This window comes from Moschus berezovskii, chromosome X (genome assembly GCF_049115385.1).
Source record: "Moschus berezovskii isolate FMDL1 chromosome X, NW_MosBer_1.0, whole genome shotgun sequence".
NCBI lineage: Eukaryota > Metazoa > Chordata > Mammalia > Artiodactyla > Moschidae > Moschus > Moschus berezovskii.
The window spans coordinates 37,137,699-37,162,311 of record NC_142488.1 but is presented as its reverse complement, the minus strand read 5'-3'; the positions used below and the strand labels follow the sequence as shown (position 1 = coordinate 37,162,311).

General features: G+C 40.7%; 1 protein-coding gene across 1 annotated transcript; it reads right to left on the bottom strand.

Moving 5' to 3' along the window:
• Positions 1-4,585: 4,585 nt before the first annotated feature.
• MID1IP1 (MID1 interacting protein 1) lies at positions 4,586-6,917 on the bottom strand. Its single transcript, XM_055393575.2, has 2 exons — positions 6,639-6,917; positions 4,586-6,365 (listed from the first exon to the last, which is right to left on the bottom strand). Exon 2 carries the CDS (start codon positions 6,106-6,108, stop codon positions 5,560-5,562), a length of 549 nt encoding a protein of 182 aa, XP_055249550.1. The 5' UTR covers positions 6,109-6,365; positions 6,639-6,917; the 3' UTR covers positions 4,586-5,559.
• Positions 6,918-24,613: the final 17,696 nt, after the last annotated feature.

The following is a 24,613-nucleotide window of genomic DNA, read 5'->3' as shown; positions in this document are numbered from 1 at the left end:
TGTTCAGTTTCATCCTGTTAACTGAATGTGCTTGTTGATAAAAGTGCACGTATCAACACTAGTAAGATTGGAACTGAAAAGTAAAATAGATTTGAGAAAACACCCCACCCCCAACATTGTTTATTTCCTCACAAAAATAAAAGAGCTGGGCTCTAGTTTTGCTAGTATTTTCCCAGTCTTCCTGTCTACTGGATTTGAAAGCACTTTCTCTAGACACTTCATAGTCAGACAGTGACCTTCTATAACTCTGTTCTTAACTAAATGATAAGAACTTTTTCCAATCAAAATTCTTACCAATTTGGGATTATTAAAGTTGGGCACACCAGCAGATATATTTTTAAGACTGCTAGGCAAAGCATTCTGAAACAATAGACAAAGAAGTAATAAAATAAAAGAAAAAGAATGGGAAGATACAACAATTTTTCCTCTTAAAAATAGAGAATGCCAAAACAGGAAGAGCTGATGAGATAGTTCTGGTTTTGGCAGGCTTTGTTTAGACAGATGCACAACCATTAGTTTTCTGCTTTAACTTGACCAAGACTTTTGACACTAAAAAGAAAACAGCTAACTCAATAATAAAAATAATAAAACCAAAAAAAGAATATTTGAGGAGGTGAAGTCTTCATGGTTTTATGGAAGATGTATCCATCTGGGTCTTTACCATAATCACTACAGTTCAAGCACTGAATAGCAAGTAGCTGGAAAAGGCCTGTATATGAATGTAGTTTTCCTTTTCCTTAATCAACATTTCATTAATTAAATAACATTCTTTCAATGGAGCAAGGAGACTCCTGAGGGATGTGGAAAATAGAAGAACCATGGAATCTCCATTTGTCAATACTGGAAGAGGCCTAAAAGCTTGAGCTGCTTTCACTTCTTATTTCCTTTCTGCAGGCTTTCAAAATACTTGTTCACCCTGAAACCCAGGGAGGCCAAGACAAGAGAATAAATGGGAACTTCCAGCCTTCATTCCACCTTCTTATCTTTCCACCTAAGCGCCATCCTTGGATAGCCCAGCTTGCATGGCCAAGCCCTGTCCACCAACTAAGCATGTCCACTATCAGGAGGATAAACTTAGGGCAAATGCATATGAAATCCCTGCCATGGGCTCAGGGCCACCTGGACAGGGCCAAGTGTGTTATAGACGAAGGGCACAAGCTCTGGGCACTCTGTTGGTTCTGAAGATTTCTTACCCATGGGGAATCGAAAAGCCTTACAAAGAATCAGCATGGGGGCCCCTCTAAAGTGGGGGGTCCTAAGGAAGGAACCCTGGTTGCATGAGGCAAAGACCAAACAATACTGGCTTCCAGATACAAAAATAGTTACACTGGTCATATTGTTGTTTAGTCACTAAGTCGTGTCCAACTCTTTTGTGACCCCATGGACTGTAGCCCAAGAGGAAAATCCATGGGATTTTCCAGGCAAGAACACTGGAGTGGGTTGCCATTTCCTTCTCCAGGGAATCTTCCCAACCCAGGGATCAGACCCAGGGATCGAACCCACATCTCCTGCATTGGCAGGTGGATTATTTACCACTGAGCCACCAGGGAAGCCCTTATTGGTTGTAAACTATCATTATTTCCACCACTTATCAGAAAGTTCTACTGGATGATCTTCCAGATGAACTAACTGGAGGCCTAATGTTTAGAGTGACTCAAGAACAACCTCTAAAATTCATTTAATGATTAAAAAAATTGAACATGGCCTTGAGACAAAAAAAAATTTTAAAAAGAAATAATTTTAAGTGGAAATTATCTTGCTAATTAAAGCAACTTAGCCTTGATCAGAAACTACAAAAAGTTTGAAATCTTAAAAATATTGATATTCATTTTAAGAGACCAATAGTCCACATGTTTATAATTTTCATAAGTTTCTGATCCAGAAATTTTTTATTTGTTGGGGTGAAAATTACCTTTAGAATTTTAAAGAAAACATTCTGTCATTATTTTGTTCCGAATTCTTCAAAATATATCTCACAAGGATTGGTATAAATGTACTAGATGTTCCATAGAAAGATAATTACCTTTGGGGGAAAAAAGGTATATAAAATTTGAGCTCTCAGTCCATTAGGACTGTGTAAAATTTACAAACATCTGAGAATCACAGAATAAGAGAAGGAGTGGGGTGAGGGGGAGAAGAAGAGGAACTGCCATCTCCCAAAAGATTTTTGTTCAGCAGCTAAAAATGAGGAGGCATATGCAAATGACTTTCATTTTTTAAAACAATTGTTAACAATAGACTAGTTTTCAAGTTGGTCCAAAGAAGGATAATCCCTGTAGCTGTGACATGCTAACAGTGGGTTCAGGTTCAGAGAAAGATTAAATCAGACCAGACCACTAAGGAAAACCGTGTAAATGTAAAATCCCAAAGCCCCGTGTGAGCAAAGCAGAAAGCTGTTCTGAGAGGCAAAAACAGGCCTTCTCAAAGGCTTTGGTGTGAGGTTTTGATGTAGAAAATGCTTATCAAATGTAAATATCTGGAGGGTAATCAATTCCCACCTAAGCTGTTCCTTTTTGCCCAGTTCATCTACCCCCTGCCTTCCCTTTAGTCCCAAATTGCCACCGAGATGGGCACCAGTAGACAACCTTCATCTCTGAGAGCTCTTTGAAGGAGGGGCCATGCAGTGTTTGCAACTTTTAAAATCTGTAAAGTACTTTGAGCTTCCTCAGGAAAGACCTAAAAATATATTCACTTATCACTTGACCTTAGAAGTTAAGCAAAAATTTAAATGGCTTGAGAAAATTTAACAGGTAAATCTGGTCAAAGGGATTTGATCTTGTATTGCTGCATAAACCAAACTTGAATAGTTATATCAATGGAATAACACTTACTGGCCCTGGGAAACCGTACTGGTTCATGAAAAAAAATCCAATCCTCTTTTAACAGTGATCATCACTACTCCTAGGTCAGGATCACTATTTATATATAAAAATACTCTCCATGAATATTTTCAAAAATAAAGTTAACAGCTTTATAGTTTAGTTTTGCTATCAACATCTGCCTTTCTGTATTCTAAATACAAGAATGTTCTGAAAACATTTTAACATCTCATAAAGTTCTTGCTATCACTTGCCTAAACCATGACTATTTGATTTTAATTCAGTCTCTTCCCTGAGACTTTGAGAAGGGAAAGAGTTTACCTGTGGTTTCATGTATGTAATGGAAATTACGCTTTTCCTTAAAGTGAACATACTGTTCTAAGGTTCATATATTCCTCGAGAAAGGCAAGGAGGGAGATGAAGATACAAAGCAACATTCAGAGAGCTAGAAAGAACCTGTAGTGCTCTTCTGTAGCACCTAAAGAAACTTCCAAGCAGTACACATTCTATATACAATCTCCTTTCATTCTTGCTACAACTCCATGAAATAAATCTTGCATTATTATTATGTCTAATTTCAAATGTGGCAACAAGCTTGAAGAGTTAAATACAATAACAAGAGGACTTGAACACACAAATTCCTGGCTCCAAGTCTTGGTATTTCTACCACTTGGCTTCCATAGTTTCTTTTGTATTTTTTGCTTGCACTTTGATATTTTCAAGGGGATACAGGGTTAAGAGGCCATATACCTTCCTTCTGGTGCTGCCTAGCTTATCTTTATGTATTAACCATTAACTTTCTCTGGCAACGCAGGAACCAGCCTTGGCACTTCCCCATATTTTCACGCCTGCTAAAAACTGATAATAGGCTTGAGCTACCCACAGCACAAAAAAACTTGCTTTTTTTTTTTAACTTCAAAGTTACATGTATTTTAAATTCAAGCTCTGTGAGCTTAGAGATTGTCTCATGACTCCCAAGATCGAAAACTGAAGGTGATCTAAATACTTATGCCCGCCTAAACAAATCATGAAATATAAAACACAGAGCATTGTGTTTCGCCTATTCCACCATCCCAGAAGAGCAGCATAATGGCATCTAAGGAAGTGTTCAGAAGGGCCCTGCTGCAGTCTTGCTCAGATCTGCTGTCCACAGCCGCACACTGTCTCCCTGGAAAACTGGAAGCATTGCTGGATACTGCTTCACAAAGCTTAGCACTTCACTGGGAATAGTCCAAGAGGCCACAGCGAGTGTTATAACACATTTAAGTCTCTACTAAGATTAACATAGAAGACTTGTAAATACAAGACCTGCAAGGTGTGTGCACTAGTATTAGCTAGTGTTGTTCTTCCAATTTTTACCTCAGTAGCCAAGTGAAATTTCTGCATTTAAGATAAGTTTCTAGGCCTCAAAATGCATAATGTGTGCTTGAGCGTCTTGAAAAAATCAAAATGTTAACTAAGCACTCTGATAAGCTAGTCAAGTTGGTTGAAAACTCTAATATATGTAACTTCCCATAAATACTCTGAGTATTTATGAACTTTTTGTTGAGACTTACCTTGGTATTGAATTAGAAAGAAAAAGCTTGGAAGTAAATCTTGTTGGTAGCTTCTTTCCAAACAAATCTGAATACTTACAAAGGTGATTATCTACCACTTTGAAATACCAGAGAAAAATAAAATTAGCTTTTGCTAAAAAAAAATGTTTATTTTTATTTAATGACTAAGCCATTCATTGGCAGATTAGAAAGCAACAAACTTTTGTCAAGTTTCGTTAACACATTTGCTTGTTTTATTTTTTAGAATATAGTCTACATCTGGATTAAAAAAGTTTTAAATAAATTTAAGACATATAACAACAGTGGAACCCTTCATCATTCTATGTACAACATGGATAGAATGTCAGTTGGTTCCATCTCGGGTAAGTCCACTTTCTCATAATAATGTTATTATTTTCACCAAGTGGCAAGCTTAGTACAAGCTGGCACCGTGCCAGCTTACACATACTGGGGTGGGGGTGGCGTGAAAGGGATAGGATAGAGGTGCCACAGGACAACTATACAGTGTAACAGAAAATCATTAATAAACTAGTACCGGTTGCCGACACAGTGCTGTTTGTGCGCTTATCACAATGGAATCGCCGAAGTTTCAGAGCAAGGAGGAGATTCGAAATACTTAGGACGGGGCCACTGTTACAAAAAGAAATAGTGCAAACAGGAAAACTGATGCAACCTTAGCAACACTGTGGCCTCCACCAGCCCAACGGCAGGGCGGCGGGAGGCTGCGCACCCGCCCCGCGTTCCCCAGCGCCCAGCTCCGGGCAGCGCTCCCAAGTGTGGCAACCCAGCGCCGCGCCCCAGAATGGCCTATTCTCAGCCCTTCTCCTCCGGAAAGAAAAGAAACTCCAGGAAAGGCACACACTGAATGCAGAGCGTCAACTCAGGCCCATTCCCACCAAAGTAGAACACAGCCTCCTCATTCCCCCACCTCCGCCCGACCCCGCCAGGGGAGAGAAGGAAGTCCTTGAGCACTATCCCACCTCTTGGGCCACCACTTTCCTCTCTGCTCTCGCCAAAGAAGCGCCTTCCTCCATGCTACCCTGCTGCGCCCCCAGCTTGTACGCAGCCCCCCAACTTTGCAGTCCGACCATCGCGCCCTACAGCCAGAAACAAAATAGCTTTAAAGAAAGAGAGGGTGAGAGATGGGGCCAGGAAGGGTTCGGGACAGCCGCGGGCGACCCGCCTCAGTGCCCCCAATTGCTGAAGCCAATCTCCTGCTTGTATCTGTTGGTGAGGATGTTGGCTTTACGCGTGAGTTTGGAGAGCACAGTATGGAGCCCTCGCAGGTGGTAGTGGAACTGCTGTTCCAGGTCCTCCTCGCCGGCGTCCGCGCCCTCCAGGTTGCTCAGGTCCACCAGGATGTCCTTGGACTTCCAGGCGCTCCCCTCCTCGCTCCCCGCCGCCGGCGGCTGGTGCAGGACCCCCCACTCGATGTCGTTGCGGATGGACTTGAGCAGCACGTAGTGGCTGTACATGTCCCGGGAGGGCGCGAAAAAGCTGCCATTGGCGCTGCCCGGGCTGGGGGCCGGGGGCGTGCGCTCCTCCAGGCAGCCACCACTGCCGCCTACCTCCACGCCGACGTCGTTGTCCAGCTCGGGCTCGGCCAGTGGCACATCACGCAGCAGACTGGGCACCATCACCGTCTGGTCCATGTTGTTCACGGCGCCGATGAAGCGATTCATGGCGTTAAAGAGCGAGTGCTTCTGGTTGTAGGTGTCGCAAATTTGCATCATGGTGGCCGCGTGGGCGCCTAAGCACAGGGACGCAGGGGCACGGGATGGCCGGCTAGGGCGAGGGGCTGCCCGCCTTCACGCGCTCTGTGAGGCCCGCGCCGGGAGCCTGGCTACTGGCTGCTGCCGGTGCGGTGGGATTCCGGCTCCTCCTCCGCCCTCTCCAACTCTCGTCTTGACCGCAGCCCGGCCCTGCGGGATGCGCGACTTCTGGCTTTGGCGTCCGGAAGCTCGCGATATCAGCTCGTGGTCCCTGGGTCCTGCTTGGAAGACGGGGACGAAAGAGAAGATTATTGACCCAGCTAGGGTGCCCGGTACCCCCACCTGCGCGCACCGCCCTTCCCCCCACCCCCCGGGTTACGGCTTCTCTGGGACGGCGCCTGGGTGGCTCCCAGCAATCAGGCGGTCCCACCTCCTAGCGCGCCCAGTGCCTCGGAGGGAAAGAAAGTGGGCTCCCCGCTCCCGTCTCCCTCTGCAAAGCCGGAGTCCAAGCACCCCCGAAGACCCGGCAGAAATGGGGAGGGGGCACGCACTTCCTCCGGCGCCTCGAGATGCCCTGCTGCTGGGTAGTTCAGTGTTCCCGCTCCCGGCGGCTGCTGCCTGCGGCTGCTGCGGCGGTCAGTGGCCGAACCGTGTCTGCGGGCGGTGGTGGTGGCGTGGGCCCCCTACCCATCCCAGGTGCTCAATTTATAGAGCCCCGGAAAGGTGTCGCCGACGCTCAGGGCCACCCCCTGTGTCTCCTCCTCCCGCCTCCCCGGCAGCGCCGAGATAAAAGGCCCAAGCTGAGGATGACCGGGAGTAACACTCTGGGCCCTTTCTACAGCGGGGGCGGGGCGTGCTGGGCCAGCCCCGCCTCTCGCCTGATACCCGGGCGGAGGGAGGGCGCCGTGGCAGGGCAGGGCAGGGGAGAGATGGAGCAGCCAGCCGCACCCGCCAGCGCCGAGTGCAGAGCAGGCCAGTTTGGGGGAAGGGTCAGGAGCTGTGTGGGTAAAGGAGGCGCCGGCGTCCCCTCTGGCCAGTGGGCTGGCTGGAGTGCGGGGGATGGGTGGGCCTTGCTCATGTTACGGGGGTGGGAAGACCGAATTGCTGCTGCCCTGGTCGTAAAGTGAGGCACCGCCCCTCCCAACCCCGCATCTATGCGGGCAGTGGCCGGGAAACTGCCAATCCGGTTTATTAATAGCCGTCGGGGAAAAGGGACCTGCAGTAGCAGCAACTCCATCTCGAGACTCTTACGTAAGAAGGGTGAAAGAAGGGTGACGGGGCATGCTGGCTGCACGTGGACGGTTGGTGCTCCCGCCACGGCCCTGGCCTTGGCCCACTGCGGGGGCGGGGAGAAGAGCCTCAGAGGCTTTTGCCTCCCTCCTGGCTGGGTCTTTCACAATATTTCCAGTAACATCCGTTGCCAAAGGATGAAGAGTGACCCATCGTTGTATCTCCACAGTCTTCCAGGAGATCAGATGTGGCGATGGGAAGTAGCCAAATTCCTGACTTTTGACCAAATCCCGCTACTCAGAGATCCGTGGCCTTTTGGCTGCCAAAGGGCCAGGAGAAAAGTGACAGTAAGGTAGGGTCGTGCCGGGTGTCTTTCATCATTTAACAGAAAAGTGGGGGAGGTGTCCAGTATTTTTTTTAGGAAGAGAGTTTGAAATGTTCCTTTCCAAAAATAGTTCTTAAAACGCAAGGTCATTCAATAGGGCCTAAAACCATGTACCAAATTGTTGGATTTAACTTTTCAGTCTTGCACCTTAAATTTCAGTTTGAGGCTCTAAACCACAGCCTGTTTTCAGTTTTGTTTTTCCCATCTCAATTTCCATGCCATGTCCTTCACACAACAGTGTTCTCCAACAGTCCTACAGATAATCCAAGAAGACTCAACTTTCTAATTTTTAATCTCTTTTCTCTAAAACCTTTTAAGGGTGCTTTTAGTACTGTTTTTTCACAGGACAAGAGTGCCAAGAGGGAGAAGCACAAAATAAGTTTATTTTTTCCTCTCTCTTTCACTTTAATAATCTATATTTAATTTTTTCCCACAGCAAACCATCTTCCTAATTGTCTTTTGAATGAAAATCTGACTTGCTGCTACAAGGGTGGGACAGAGGAGACAGAGCCCAGCCCAGGGAGGCCCCCTCCCAGGGTTTATTAGTTCTGCCAGACCATAGCCCTTGTTTTTTTATCTGTAAAACTGGAATCATGTTACTGGCTCAACCTATCAGGGTCTTTGGGAGAATCAGTGGAAAGAAAAATGTAGACCAAAAAAGCACTATATAAATTTCAAGCATTAAAATAATCTCATCCTCTGTTTACACATGTGGAAATTTACAAACTCTTCCAGCCCCAATTTCCTCAATAAAATGGAGCTTCTCCCATGGGCTGTGCCAAATTTTGGTTAATGGTGAATAGGATAATAGATATAAAAATTATTATGTAAACTGTAAAGTATAAAGGTGAAATTGTACTTAGTATCGGATCTTTTCATAGTCTAAAGGTTTTTACCTGAAGGGTCAGAAACCTTAAACATGTGAAAATGGTTCATGATGATTCACAGACCCTTCCCCACCACCCCGAATGCTTAGGCAACTGGCTAGTACAAAATACTCCAGCTTGAATTTAAGCCCTTATGCACAATGACAGACAAAAAACATTGCAACAAGAAATCTCAAAAAAAAAAAAAAGACACACATCCAGTTTTCAATAACGTTATCTATAAATTAAAACACATTTTGTCCCCTGTGACAGACCGGCTTGATATTTTAAGTACATGTGCCTCTGGATGAAAATTTAGTATTCAGATTTTAGTTACTAAATGCTGGGATCCTGCCTCTTTTCTTCCCAGTTTCAGCAAAGCGTGATAATAACTCGCAGAAAATGGAAATTCAAATAATCTAGCAAAGGAATCCCAGCAAAACCCTTCCCAGCTTGAGAGAAAGCCCCTAATTTAGCCTTCTTTTCTTTTCGGTCTCCACTCCCCACTCTGAGCTGTTTCCTTCCTTCTTCTGGGGTTGAGGTTACACTCCCTCCCCCCAGTTTCTTGACTCCTTTGCATTCACATTTCTTAAACACTGTAAGAGAAAGATGGCTCTTGCACCTGCCTGCAAACTTCCCAAACCGGGCCTTCTCGGTTCCCCCAGGGCCAGAACAAGAACTCACGCCCACCGGGGTAACTCCGGAACAGAAAGGTCGGGATCCAGAGCTCCCAGCCCTTGGAATCACCCCACCACCGCCCCTCCGGCTTTAGCCAATCAGGTGCTGTCCGGGAGTATTATGCAAATAACCCTTCGTGCCCTAGCCAGTCAGGAGACACGGCCCCCTCCCTCCAGCATCCTCTTTCACCCCAGCCGCGCCGAACTGGCGGCGGCGTCCCTGGCAACCGGAGCGCAGCCAATTTTCCCCTGCACAGAAGCTGAAAAAAAAAAAAAAAAGAAAATGGTTCCTTGTGGTCACCTGGGAGGGAAGCGGTTGGGCCTGGCCAGGCCGAAGGCGAACAGCCTTTCCGTTGCCTCAGGCACTTTACCAGTTGCAATCTGGAACAGGCTGGAGATACTGAACAACCTGCCTAGGCCTTATTTTGCCTCTGGAAAACAGAAGTCATCTAGTGAGCAAACAACTTTTGAGTACTTTTTGCAGTCTAGCAGGCTCAAGGCTTCCTCCCAAATACGCTAAATTCTCTGTAAAAGCTTCGTCTGGAATCTGGCTCCCACCCGACTTCTTGATCCACAGCTCCAACTCGGGAACTCAATTCAGATTCTTAATTCCCCACGTTTACCTTCCTCAGCAACCAGAAAGTCACATTTTGCTGGTCTATCTCCCAATAAGTGTTCATAAATGCCCCCTTCTGTGTCCTTTGAATAGTTTGGGGAAAGATGGCATTTCAAGTAACCAGAAATTTATAAACAAATGCAATAAACTGGTCAACAACAGTAAACTGGTCAAAGAAGACAGATTGGAGAAAGAAGAGATTTGGCCTAGAGCTGATGTGAAGGTGGTATCCGTGTAAAGCTAGAAACCAGCTCAACTAAAGAAAGTGGAGACTCTAGGTTACTATGAGGCAGAATGTAGAAGGAACCACTTTATGCTAAGTGTCCTAGAAAGATGATAATCAGACTGTCTTAAGACCATGTGGTCCAACCATTCACTTGTGCTGAAATTGCTCATAACATCCCCACCAAGTGGTCACCCTGGCCCACATTATTGTAATTTCCATCTTCTAGATTAGTTCTCCTGTCTTGGAGCAGCCCTCCAGGAAGCCATGGAGGACTGTCAGGTATCTGAAGGTAGATAGGGTCTCCAATTCACTATTCTTCAGGCCAGCTATTCCAAGTTCCTGCAGCAGTTCTTCATGGTCTGTCTGGAGTTGCTCATCCATCCTGGCCACCGTCTTTGGAAGTAGCTCCACTTTGCTTGTAAGTATGGCACCTGGAATTAATTCAAGCACCATCTTTTTTAGGACAAAATGGAGTGGCATGGCCACCCATTTAACTTTAAATGGTAGCTTTTCTAGATCATATTTATTGCCCACAAGTGCTTGGAACTTAGACATGTTAACACATTTAAACATCACAACAACTCTGAGAAGAAAGTAAGGATCACAGAATTTGAATGGCCAAAGTAGCAGAACTGGGATTTGACCTAGTTTGCTGGTGCCAGAACCAATGTTTCTTCCACTACCCAACAAACATCTATTTCTTTACGATGCCACCTACCATTTCAATGGACTTCTTTTAGCTGCTACATCCATATGTAGCTGATTAACAAAATTCTGTGTATCTTTTTTTTTTTTATCGGAGTATGATTGATTTAAAATGTGTTAGTTTCAGGTGTACAGCAAAGTGATTCAGTTCTTTTTCAGATTCTTTTCCCTTCTAGGTCATTATAAAATACTGAGTATAGTTCCCTGTTTTCTACAGTAGGTCCTCATTGATTATCTGTTTTATATACAGTAGTGTGTATCTGTGAATCCCAAATTCCTAATTTATCCCTCCTCCCTCCTTTCCCTTTTGGTAACATTGTTTTCGATTTCTGTGGGTCTATTTCTGTTTTGTTAATAAGTTCATTTGTATAATTTGTTTTTTAGATTCCACATATAAGTGATATCATAAGATATTTGTCTTTCTCTGGCTAACTTTACTTAGTATAATAATCTCTGGGTCCATCCATGTTGCTGCAAATGGCATTATTTCATTCTTTTTTATGGCTTATATATATATATATATATATATATATACCGCATCTTCTTTAGCCATCTGTTGATGGATGTTTAGATTTTTTCCATGCCTTGGCTATTGTAAGTAGTGCTGCAGTGAATATTGGGGTGCATGTATCTTTTCAAATTATGGTTTTCTCCAGATATATGCCCAGGAAGGGTATTGCTAGATCATATGGTAGCTCTATTTTTAGTTTTTTTGAAAAACCTCCATACTATACTTAATAGTGTCTATACCAGTTTACATTCCCACTAACAGTGTAGGAGGGTTCCTTTCTCCCCACACTCTCCAGAATTTATTATTTGTAGACTTTTTGATGATGGCCATTCTGATCAGTGTCAGGTGATACTTCATTGTAGTTTTTATTTCTCTAATAATCAGTGATATTGAGCATCTTTCATGTGCCTATTAGCCATCAATATGTCTCCTTTGGAGAAATGTCTGTTTAGATCTTCTACCCATTTTTTGATGTTGAGCTATATGAGCTATTTATGTATTTTGGAAGTTAATCCCCTGTCAGTTTCATCATTTACAAATGTTATCTGTCATTCTATAGGCTGTCTTTTCATTTTATGATTTCCTTTGCTGTGCAAAAGCTTTTAAGTTTAATTAGGTCCCATTGTTTTTATTTCCACTACTTTAGATACAGATCCAAAAAGATCTTGCTGCGATCTTTGTCAAAGAGTGTTCTGCCTATCTTTTCCTCTAGGAGTTTTGTAATATCTGGTCTTACATTAGGTCTTTAATCCGTTTTGAGTTTATTTTCGTATGTGGTGTTAGAGAATGTTCTAATGTGTTTGGATCTTACCCATATGTTTGATAACTATACTTTATATTGATCCAAGTTATTGATAATTTACAGGGAACACTGGCTGGGCAAAGGGCAAAGTACTTTGGAACACTTGGAAAGCTTCTTCAGCTTGATATCAACCCATTAATTAGCATCTTTAAATAATTAATTAATTAGCACGTTTTGGCATATGTTGTTTCAGCCAGCTATGAATCATGCCCTGCTAAGTGCCTTGCTAGAGTTCCAAGTTAATGGCCAGTTTTTCCTTTATGGAATTGGGAAGTTGGGTATTTTTGTCATCTGCCACGGAGGAACCACTGTCACATGATACAAAAATGCAGAAATGGCATCATAATATTCTGAGTTAAATTTGTAAGTGGGTGGTATTAATCTCAGTGTAATTGTCATCATAGGAGACACCCTCATGAAGATTTAGTTGGGAAAAGATAAGAAGATGCTAAAACCTGGGAACATGGCAGTAGTGAGTCTGCTGGCCTCCAACCTTGAGCTTGCAGTTTCTGGCATGTCCGAATATGTTGTGGTTAGCACTTTGTCCCAATCTTATTTTTAAGAAGCCTTTTAGATTTGAATCCAGGAGGAGTAGAGCAAAGGAAAAACTACCTTTTATTGCTCTTAGTATTTCTGCATCTTTCAGAATTTTAAACCACATGGAAAATGAGGCACTTAATTTGAATGTGGTAAATAAGAAAATTGATTGATTTGTGAATTCTATATTTTTTATAATTCACTATATTTTTTATCAATTTATAGGTTTGCTTACCTACCATATAGGCTTTTCTCCATCTGATTATTCCTAGATCTCTCAGATTTCTAAGACTTTCTTACACCATCAACATAGAAGGGATGATGGAAGTGGTCTTCCTTTCCTCTCTTCTGTTTGTGTCAATTTGCTTAGTTTGAATTCTTATGTTTTAAATTTAATTAATTTATTTTACTTTACAATATTGTATTGGTTTTGCCATATATTGACTTGAATCGGCCATGGGTATACATGTGTTCCCCATCCTGAACCCCTCTCCCACCTTCCTCCCTATCCCATCCCTCTGGGTCATCCCAGTGCACCAGCCCCAAACACCCTGTATCATGCATCAAACCTGGACTGGCAATTCTTTTCACATATGATATTTTACATGTTTCAATGCCATTCTCCCATATCATCCCACCCTCGCCCTCTCCCACAGAGTCCAAAAGACTGTTCTCTTTTGCTGTCTCACATACAGTTTGAATTCTTAAATTAAATTCAAAGTTTACAATTTATAGTACTAAAGTAACAATGAGAGATAAGATATAATCATCAGTATTTTGTATGCTCCATATATATGTGCATATATATGTCATACTTTACTGTTTTTATATAACATTTTTTTTCTTTTTTAAAATTTATTTATTTTAATTGGAGGCTATTTACTTTACATTATTGTATTGGTTTTGCCATACATTGTTTTTATATAACATTTTTATATAGGCTTATATGCAAAAAAGCAAAATGGCTGTCTCTGGAGGCTTTACAAATAGCTGTAAAAAGAAGAGAAGCAAAAAGCAAAGGAGAAAAGGAAAGATATAAGCATCTGAATGCAGAGTTCCAAAGAATAGCAAGGAGAGATAAGAAAGCCTTCCTCAGCAATCAATGCAAAGAAATAGAGGAAAACAACAGAATAGGAAAAACAAGAGATCTCTTCAAGAAAATTAGAGATACAAAGGGAACATTTCATGCAAAGATGGGCTCGATAAAGGACAGAAATGGTGTGGACTTAAGAAGCAGAAGATATTAAGAAGAGGTGGCAAGAATATACAGAAGAACTGTACAAAAAAGATCTTCACGACCAAGATAATCACGATGGCATGATCACTGACCTAGAGCCAGACATCTTGAAATGTGAAGTCAAGTGGGCCTTAGAAAGCATCACTATGAACAAAGCTAGTGGAGGTGATGGAATTCCAATTGAGCTATTTCAAATCCTGAAAGATGATGCTGTGAAAGTGCTGCACTCAATATGCCAGCAAATTTGGAAAACTCAACAGTGGCCACAGGACTGGAAAAGGTCAGTCTTCATCCCAATCCCAAAGAAAGGCAATGCCAAAGAATGCTCAAACTACCGCACAATTGTACTCATCTCACACGCTAGTAAAGTCATGCTCAAAATTCTCCAAGCCAGGCTTCAGCAATATATGAACCGTGAACTCCCAGATGTTCAAGCAGGTTTTAGAAAAGGCAGAGGAACCAGAGATCAAATTGCCAACATCCGCTGGATCCTGGAGAAAGCAAGAGAGTTCCAGAAAAACATCTATTTCTGCTTCATCAACTATGCCAAAGCCTTTGACTGTGTGGATCACAATAAACTGTGGAAAATTCTGAAAGAGATGGGAATACCAGACCACCTGACCTGCCTCTTGAGAAACCTGTATGCAGGTCAGGAAGCAACAGTTAGAACTGGACATGGAACAACAGACTGGTTCCAAATGGAAAAGGAGTACGTCAAGGCTTTATGTTGTTACCCTGCTTATTTAACTTATATGCAGAGTACATCATGAGGAACGCTGGGCTGGAAGAAGCACAAGCTGGAATCAAGATTGCTGGGAGAAATATCAATAACCTCAGATATGCAGATGACACCACCCTTATGGCAGAAAGTGAAGAGGAACTCAAAAGCCTCTTGAGGAAAGTGAAAGAGGAGAGTGAAAATGTTGGCTTGAAGCTCAACATTCAGAAAACAAAGATCATGGCATCTGGTCCCATCACTTCATGGGAAATAGATGAGGAAACAGTGTCAGACTTTATTTTTTGGGCTCCAAAATCACTGCGGATGCTGATTGCAGCCATGAAATTAAAAGACGCTTACTCCTTGGAAGGAAAGTTATGACCAACCTAGATAGCATATTAAAAAGCAGAGACATTACTTTGCCAACCAAGGTCCGTCTAGTCAAGGCTATGGTTTTTCCAGTGGTCATGTATGGATGTGAGAGTTGGACTGTGAAGAAAGCTGATCGCCGAAGAATTGATGCTTTTGAACTGTGGTGTTGGAGAAGACTCTTGAGATTCCCTTGGACTGCAAGGAGATCCAACCAGTCCATCCTAAAGGAGATCAGTCCTGGGTGTTCATTGGAAGGACTGATGCTAAAGATGAAACTCCAATACTTTGGCCACCTCATGCGACGAGTTGACTTACTGGAAAAGACCCTGATGCTGGGAGGGATTGGAGGCGGGAGGAGAAGGGGACGACAGAAAATGAGATGTCTGGATGGCATTACCAACTCGATGGACATGAGTTTGAGTGGACTCCGGGAGTTGGTGATGGACAGGGAGGCCTGGCGTGCTGTGATTCATGGGGTCGCAAAGAGTCGGTCACGTCTGAGCGACTGAACTGACTGACTGACTGACTGATATATACAACCCATTTAATTGAAGCAATTAATGTAATACTATCTGATACAAAACTTCAATAGTCCTATGCCATAATTTTCTCTTTTAACCCTAACAATAAAGGAAATTGGACCAAGACAAGATGCACTGGAGTTGAGGGGAATCCATCTACATCATATTAGGTCCAGGTAGAGTATTTAGGCTAGGCTCATAATTATGAACCGGAAGAAAAGAATAGTATGGCAAACTAAAACAAACAAAAGATAGTATGCAGAAGATATAAGTCTGGAAGTAAGTACAACACATAGACCCTTCCAGCTCTAGAAGTCCTTAGTAAGAATATGAAAAACAGTAAACCATTAGGAAGATTTTAAAAAGAAATTGGCATAGCGAAGGAACAAAATTTAAACACCTCCCCTCAAAGGCAAACAAACTACTAGAAAGTTAATAAACTATAAACAAAGTAGTCATGACAAAAAGTTAAATTGCTGGCATAGAGAGAGGGTTTAGATAATCACAGAGAATTAATAAAGAAAATAGGAAATGTTGGCTATAGAAACAAAAACAACATGATATAAACCTAATTGACATCACTGAGGTAGAGATTTCAACAATCAAAATTAGAAAAAAAAATATGGACATGATATAGAAAACTTTGCAAACATGTTCCTCTGCAGATTTAATAAGCACACTGTATACCAGGTAAAATTATTCAGAAAAGCTGACATTGAAAAACAAGCTAGTTATATTTTTCAAGTTCATGGAAGAAGAAAAAAGTCTTCAAGTATCCAAGCAGGAATAGAAGTCGTCAAAAAGATGGTGGTTACAGGAGAGGATAGAATCAAACCAACTTTACAGAAACATTCAATGACAGGAGACAGTGGAACTATAAGTAAGAATTGTAACTCAAGAATATGATATTACTCAAGTGAAAACAATACTCAGACATTCTCAAATGTGAACGCAGAGCTTTTCTTGAAAAAGAACACTCAGTGATAAAATTCTGCCAACAAAAAAAGGGATCAAAATAAGTAATTCAGGAATGGAAAACTCTGATGAAGAGATTCATGGTGAACTTGAATCCACTGAAATATAGAAATAAGATTAACCAGTGAGGGTACTATGATTTCAGAACAGAATACATATTTTAAACACTGACCGTGTAAAAATAATGCTAGCAACAAAATTGGTAGATGAGGGAATAAAGAGTGGCAGAGCTAATCAGCTTTCATCATAGCAGGTCTATCAATGAATCTAAAACCAAATTGTGCCATTTAAAAAATGAAGACACCAACATCTTAGTAATTTTCAAGATAGTTTTTCTTGACGTATAGGAATCTTTTTGCTGTTGCTTAATTGCTAAGTTGTATCTGACTCTTTTGTGACCCCATGGACTGTAGCCCTGACAGGTTCCTCTGTCCATGAGATTTTTCCATGCAAAAATACTGGAGTGGGTTGCCATTTCCTTCTCCAGGGGATCCTCCCCACCCAGGCATCAAACCCGCATCTCTTGCATTGGCAGACAGATTCTTTACCGTTGAGCCACCTGGGGAGCCCATAGGAATCTTTTAGGAACCAATATATTCTATAGCAAGAATCTCTTCTAAAGTTCAGTATTTCAGTGTCATCTCACTACTCAAAATTCAAGTAAAATTAATTTTCACATTTCATTTAAAGTAGCATGCACAATAATGTTCTATTGCTTTATCTGAGTGCTAGCTGCTAGTAATAGAGGTGGGTTCAATTTGCAGAAATTTATTAAACTGACACATTTGAACATTTTTCTTCATATATATATATGTTGTACTTGAATATATTTTTTGAAACTCTATTAATATAAAAATCTCTATGAGTGAGAATGTATGTGTGAGAGAGACAACAGTCTGATATAGTGATCTTGTTTGGAATTAAATGCTCTCAGAGAAGGCAATGGCACCCCACTCCAGTACTCTTGCCTGGAAAATCCCATGGACGCAGGAACCTGGTAGGCTGCCACCGTCCATGGGGTCGCACAGAGTCGGACACAACTGAGCGACTTCACTTTCACTTTTCACTTTCATGCTTTGGAGAAGAAGAGTGTGTGTGTGAGAGAGACAACAGTCTGATATAGTGATCTTGTTTGGAATTAAATGCTCTCAGAGAAGGCAATGGCAACCCACTCCAGTGTTCTTGCCTGGAGAATCCCAGGGATGGGGGAGCCTGGTGGGCTGCTGTTCATGGGGTTGCACAGAGTCATACACGACTGAAGCGACTTAGTAGCAGCAGCAGTATTGTTTTGGTAAAAACATTTGTAAACCCAAATATTAAGTGGAAATAAAAAAGCAGTAAGCCCTCTGAACTTTGGGTAAAAACTACTGTTCTTGCTGTCTGCTCCTGTCAACTTGCAATTTAAGAAATCCAATGTTTGGAGCTTCTAAGCCTTGGTCTTAGAGAGATGATATTCTCTGAGGCAATTCCATTAAAACAGTATTTTTCTATAAACCCCCTAAATACTGTTTCTAAAACTACATTTGTACAGCACATTTATGAATAGGTATCTGCCTCTGTTACACTATTCTATTGTTCACCTGTTAAGATGATTTGAAATATCTGGAAATCTGATATCTACTATTCTGTTTGTGAAGTCTGCACTTTTTTAACCCTAAAAATAGAAAAGTTCGTGTTAGTGGAGTTTTAAGAGTCTCCTACCCACTCATCTACATCCTGAACCTGGCCAGAAGAATATATTATTTATCTAGTATATACAGTCATCACTCGGTATCTGTGGGGTCTGCTTCCAAGAGCCCCTGCATATATATACCAAAATCCTTGGATGCTTGAGTCCCATAGAGGACCCTCAGTATCTGAGGTTTTGTATCTTCAGATTCAACCAACAGCACATTGTGTAGTGCTATAGTATTTACTATTGAAAACAATCCACATATAAGTGGACCCTGGCAGTTCAAACACACGTTGTTAAAGGGTCAACTGTATACTATTTACCATGCTACTGTGTAAAGATTATCCTGGCCACTTTGGCCGGCAGAGATTGGGCTCTAGATCAACATTGGTCCTGGATAATCCAAAATTCAACTGGGACACGTAATCAAGTTCCTTTTTTTTCTAAATGGTTTCACAATTAGTAGAAATTTGGAAATTAATTCATGTGTACACACCATTAATAAGCGACTTTGTCATATTTATCATTGTTATAATTGTCATTTTGTTCCTGGAAGAATATTAGACAGGGAAATGTTTTCCATCTTTAAGACACAGAATGTCTTGTGTAATTTCATTTTGTGCCAAGTGGGTGATTACCCTGGCTGGAAGTAGAAAGTGTTTGTGGCATAGAGTTTCAGTCAGCAATATTTACCAAAAATGTTTATTTTGGGCTACATGGTGTCTTTAGAAATGACTTATTTGGTTTCTGTTGGAGGGGGTCAAATATCATTCCAATCCTGATTTAAACTATAAGTGGAAATGCTGAGGTAATTCACATAGTAATTAGATTTTGGGTTTTAGAAAGAACCTTCATTTACTTAACAAAATGTCTGTAAGAGAAAAAATTGAACAGAGCTGCTATGTATGAAAACTTATCTCTCTCATTTAGTCTTCTTCACTAGCAGATTAACTAAATCATTGGAATCATTGTGGTTTGGATTCAGAATCCAGAATATTCCAAATTGAAGATTCTTCAGAATCTATGAAATATTAAATTAAGAAATTCTAGTGTGAGTTTAGGGTTTGTTCATTCCCTTCTATTTTTCTATTCATTTAATTTGACTCCACATTCAGTTTTGAGATTCAGATTGAAGCAAACTGATGTCCCTAAGAATGGCCAGTTCAGCTGCTTCTATAAATATCATTCTTTACCTATTCTAGGGACTAGACCTTCTGTATATTCAACCAGTTGATTCAAGTACTTCACATTTCTTTGTGCCATTTGTGTAATTCCTCCAAGGCTAGAATATAGAGTGCTTGGGTTATTACTATAAATGTTATATTTACTCAAAATTCTACTTTTTATTGATTCAGGCATAAGATATTAATTTGCCCTTCTTCTAGAACAAAACCCTTGATCTGTCTTCCAGAGTCTTGTCTCCCCTCTCTTCCCCTCCCCTCCCCTTTAGGCTCACCTTGCTTCCCCTTCTCCGCCCCCTCATGTTCCTCCTCCTCCCTCCTCTTCTCTCTCTTCCCACCAAAGGGACAGAAATTAAAATGGGAGGAATGCTTAATAGGAGTATGATATACTCCCAAGTCTTGCACTGTTTTGGAATCCTGTAATCCATTCAACAAAACGAGATGGGCATGGAGGTCAAGTTCACCCACAAGATACTATATAAGATGGTATAATAAATTAACCAAACAAAAAATTAAACCCACCACACATTGCAAAGTGGCTAATTCCAAAATTACGACTGCATTCTTATTAAGGCCATAGAAATGTCCATGTAAATTTGTGATATAATACTAAAATTCGGTAGAAACAAGTTTTTCTAACAAACATTGTATTTACTTGAGAGGGTGGGGGTGTCAGATACATAGTGTAATGAAAAGAACAAAGCTTCTGGAGTCAGACCCGTCCCTATCTCCCACCCCACAACCCCCAGGTGTAAATCACTTCTCTGCCACTTCCTAGCTTGTGGGCTTAGAGAAGACACATACCTTCCATAAGTCTCAGTTTCCTCACCAAGAGTTAATGAAAAGATTAAAGGTGAAGTGTGCACCTTATAGAATATCAAGCATATGGTAGGTAGTAAATATGTCACCTGGCTATGATATATATATATATATTTACAATATACTGTATTAGTCTATATCATGAGGCTGTATATGAGGACTGTGAATGACAGTAAATACCTGTACTTTCTTGTAGCTCATCTATCTTTTATAATGTGAAGCGTTTTGGGAAGTCTTCGACTTCTTCCACTTGCAAATTTTGGGATTACATGATGCCTTTTTTTCTTTTCTCCTCCCTCCTTCCTTCTCTTCCCTCTCTTTCTCTTTTCAGCTCTCTCACTATGCTCTCTCAGAACACATTCTTAAAACAATTCACAAATTCCTAATCGTACATAATGTAAATATTTACAACACTCATGATTTAAATCTCTCAAACTTATTTAGCCAAGAAAGGAAACATTTGAAGAAGCAGGGATTTAGAGGGAAGTCATAAATGAAAGAAGGAGAGGAAGTTAGCCATGTGAATAGCTGGGGGAAAAGCAGGTCAGACAGGGGAAACAGCCGGTGCAAAGGTCTTGAGGCAGAGATGTGCTTGAAATAGTCAAGGAATGACAAAGGGGCTGGTGTGGCAGTAGCAGACAGAGTGAAGGGGAGAGTATTAGGTGATGAAATTCAAAAGGCGATGCGGTCAGATCACAGAGGGATTTGTAAGCTATTTTAAAGACTCACTCTTACTGGAGGAAGAAGTGTCATTGGAGTGTTTTGAGCAAAAGCATGACATGATTTGATTTACATATAAAAAGAACCCTCTGTTATTCTCCGGGTTGAGAATAATCTCCAGAGGAGCAAGAGTGGAAGCTAGATGAGCAGTTAGAAGACCATTGAAATCATCCAGGAGAGAGATGAAAGTGGCTTAGACAAAGATGGCAGTGGTGATAAGCGGTTGTGTTCTAGGTACATTTAAAAAGTTGAGCCAGTAAAATCTGCTGATGGATTGCATTTAGGTGTCAGAAAAAAAAGAAGATAATCAAGGAAGACAAGTTTTTGATCTAGGCAACCAAAAAGAGCTAACATTGAAATGGGAAAGGCTACTGGCAGAGCATGTTTGAGTGAGAAGATCAAGAATCCAATTTTAAACATGTTAATTTCAAGATACCTATTATACATCAAGCAGGGACTCTGCATAGGTGGTCACATATCAGTGTTGAATCATAGTAAGTGCAGTCCCAGATTTTTATTTTCATAAGAGTGTAGTGGATCCAAAAGGTTTTGATGATAAAAAATCCACCACCAACAGTAAATATCCCTGACCCCCTTACCAGCCACACCATCTCTTTTGTCCCCTGCACAAGCTGCCTTCCCCAGAGTTGTCTAAGCATCTCTGTCACCCCGTATTCACTCCTCAACCCACTCCACTCTGGCTTCTAGTGCCGTCACTCTACAGATAGTTTTCTCTGATGCTACTAGTCACTGTTCATAGTGCAGATCAAGTTTTCAGTTCTCCTGCTACTTGATGTTGTCAATACTTGACACTGCCGACCAGCAACATCCTCGTTGGGATGTGCTTTTTCCTCACCTTCCAAGTTTTTCTCCTTTCTCTTTTGCTTAGCCTCCATTGCTAGTTTATCCTTCTCTTCCCAGTCTTTAAATATTGGAGTTCATAAAGATTCCCTCTTAGAGCCTCTTTTCCCTTTGTTCTTTAGCCCTGGGCAGTGTTGTCCATTCATGGTGTCAAATATCATCCATATGTGTTTGACTCAAAAATATGTGTCTCTAGGAACTTCCAGGGTGGTCCAGTGGTTAAGACTGCCTTCCAATGGAGGGGGTGCAAGTTTGATTCCTGGTCAGGGATCTAAGATCCTATATGCCTTGGGGCCAAAAAAAATGAAGCATAAAACAGAAGTAATAGTGTAATGAAGTAATGAGTGGTAGCTGCTTCTTACAGCTCTTTTCTCTGCCTTGCCTCAGTTTTGCCTTTTTGTCCTTTCAGCCCTCCACCACCTATATAATTAAATCCCAATATTAAAACCTCTCTATTAAAATATTTAGGGCAGTTTCTGTTTTCTCAAATGGGCCCTTACTGATACAACAACTTTGGTTATGAGTCCATTTGGGTTTTTTTCATCTTTGCTTACGTCATTTTCAATACTTTTTATCTTTCTAGAGAATTATCCATGTTATCAGCAGAGTTGTGCCAAGTATTTTCTTCTAGTTCTTTCAAAATCCTCTGTTTCTATGATAATAAACCTAATCTCATTCATAGATTTTTTTATTCATTATCATATTCTTCCTTATTAAGGGTATTTTAGGTTTTTGTCCCCTTTCTGAAGAAACAACTGCATTTGATTTGTCAATTCTGTCATTTTTTATTACTCACTATATTTTTTATCTTATGAATGTATTTTTCTGCTTTTATCAGTTGTTTTCCTGTTTTTAAAAACATTAAGTTGGCTATTTAATTCGTTTTCATCTTTCCTATCTAGTAATGAAACTGTTTAAGTGTATGGATTTTTCTTTGATTCCTACTTTACTTCTTTTAATTGTTCTTCTTTAGATAGACTCTGTTTGTGGCTTTGATATCTTCTTTGGCCCAAAAGTTACTTGAGATTTTTTTAAAAGTGAAATTTCCTCAGTCATGTCCGACTCTTTGCAACCCCATGGACTATACAGTTCATGGAATTCTCCAGTCCAGAATACTAGAGTGGGTAGCCTTTTCCTTCTCCAGGGGATCTTCCCAACCCAGGTCTCCAGTATTGCAGGCAGATTCTTTACCAGCTGACCCACAGGGGAAGCCCTAAGTTCTATATAATTAAGTTATTTTAGTTTCTATACTTGTTATTAACTTAAGCTTCATTATTTGGGGTCAACAAATATAATCTCCATTAATGTACTTGGGAGGACTTATTGAAGTTTTCTCTACTTATGACTTATTCCTTCAGTTCTAATATAAACTTTAATTTTACTGCTCTTTTTATTGATTCTAAGACATTTTAATATTTATGAAATGTGACATCTTACCAACAATGAATGGTTTCTTGCAGTTACCTATTGGTAGTGTTTTTACTTTCTTCCTTAGTGGGACATAAAATAGTATTAGATTTTACAGTTTGATGACATCTTAAATTTAATGAATATATTTTTTAAAATCACTCTAAAATTGGAACATGTCTCAAAATCTCTATGAAAAGAAATTTGACAGCTATTAGGTTTTTTCCCTACAGCTATTACTGAATCATTGGTGTATCTTATTGTTGATGAAATCTTACAATGAAAGACAAAGTCTTATAGTTCTACGGATACATGAAAAATAAAAAGGAAGTATACCTCTTTTCAGGGTACAAGTTCAACATATATCTATTTAATCAATTATCTTAATTATGTTATTTAAATCCTTAGGAAAACCTTACTTAGATTTTGATGATAGTGGTACGTAAGGAGTTGGTATACTCGATCTGTTGTACTGCCGAGTAAGTCAAAGTCTCCAATTTTTGGACTTGTTTATTTCTCATTGTAGTTCCTTCAGGATTTAAATGTATGCATGTTGAATATACATTATTTGTTGCACAAATAAGTGTTAGTTCATTATTTGAATTGTACCTTTTATCATTAAAAATTGATTCTCTTTGTCATTTTAATGTGTTTTTAAAAATTTAACCTTACAGGATATTAATTTTGGTGACCAATTTTTCATTTTGGTTTCATTTTCCTGATGTTTTTTGCCCATTGTTTTAATTTAAATCTCTGTATATTGAACTGTTTTTGTAGTAATTGGATTTTACCAGCTTCCCCAGTCCTTGGTTTTTTAATTTCAATTCATCTCTTGGTTGACTTGATTTTGTCATCAGGTGATTTTTTTTCCTAAGAAGAGCTTGTGGGTGCAATATTCTCTGAGTTTTTGTATGTTTTAAAATACCTTTCTTTTTTTATATCTGGACAACAGACTGACTATAACATTATGGGGTCTCACTCCCTGCCCCAGAACTCTGAGCATTGCTATGGAGAAGTTTGAAGTCTCCCTGATTTATTCTAGCTTTTTTCATGGATACCAATTAGATTCGAGGGCTTCCCTGGTGACTCAAATGGTAAACAATCTGCCAGCAGTGCAGGAGACCCTGGTTTGATCCTGGCGTCGGGAAGATCCCCTGGAGAAGGAAATGGCAACCCATTCCAGTATTCTTGCCTGGGAAATCCCATGGACAGAGGAGCCTGGTGGGCTACAGTCCATGGGATTGCAAGAGTCAGACACGACAGAGTGACTAACACACATGTAAGATTCTATGTATTCTCTGAGGTTCAGTAACTTAACTATATGTCTCACTGTTTACTATTCTATATCACCTTTTACCTTGAATTTATTATACACTCAATCCACAGATTGATGTCTTCCTTAATTTCAAGTGAATTTCCTTTAATTTTATCACTGAATATTTTTTCTCCTCTAGGTTTTCTATCCTTTTTGTCTGGTGCGTATCGGTA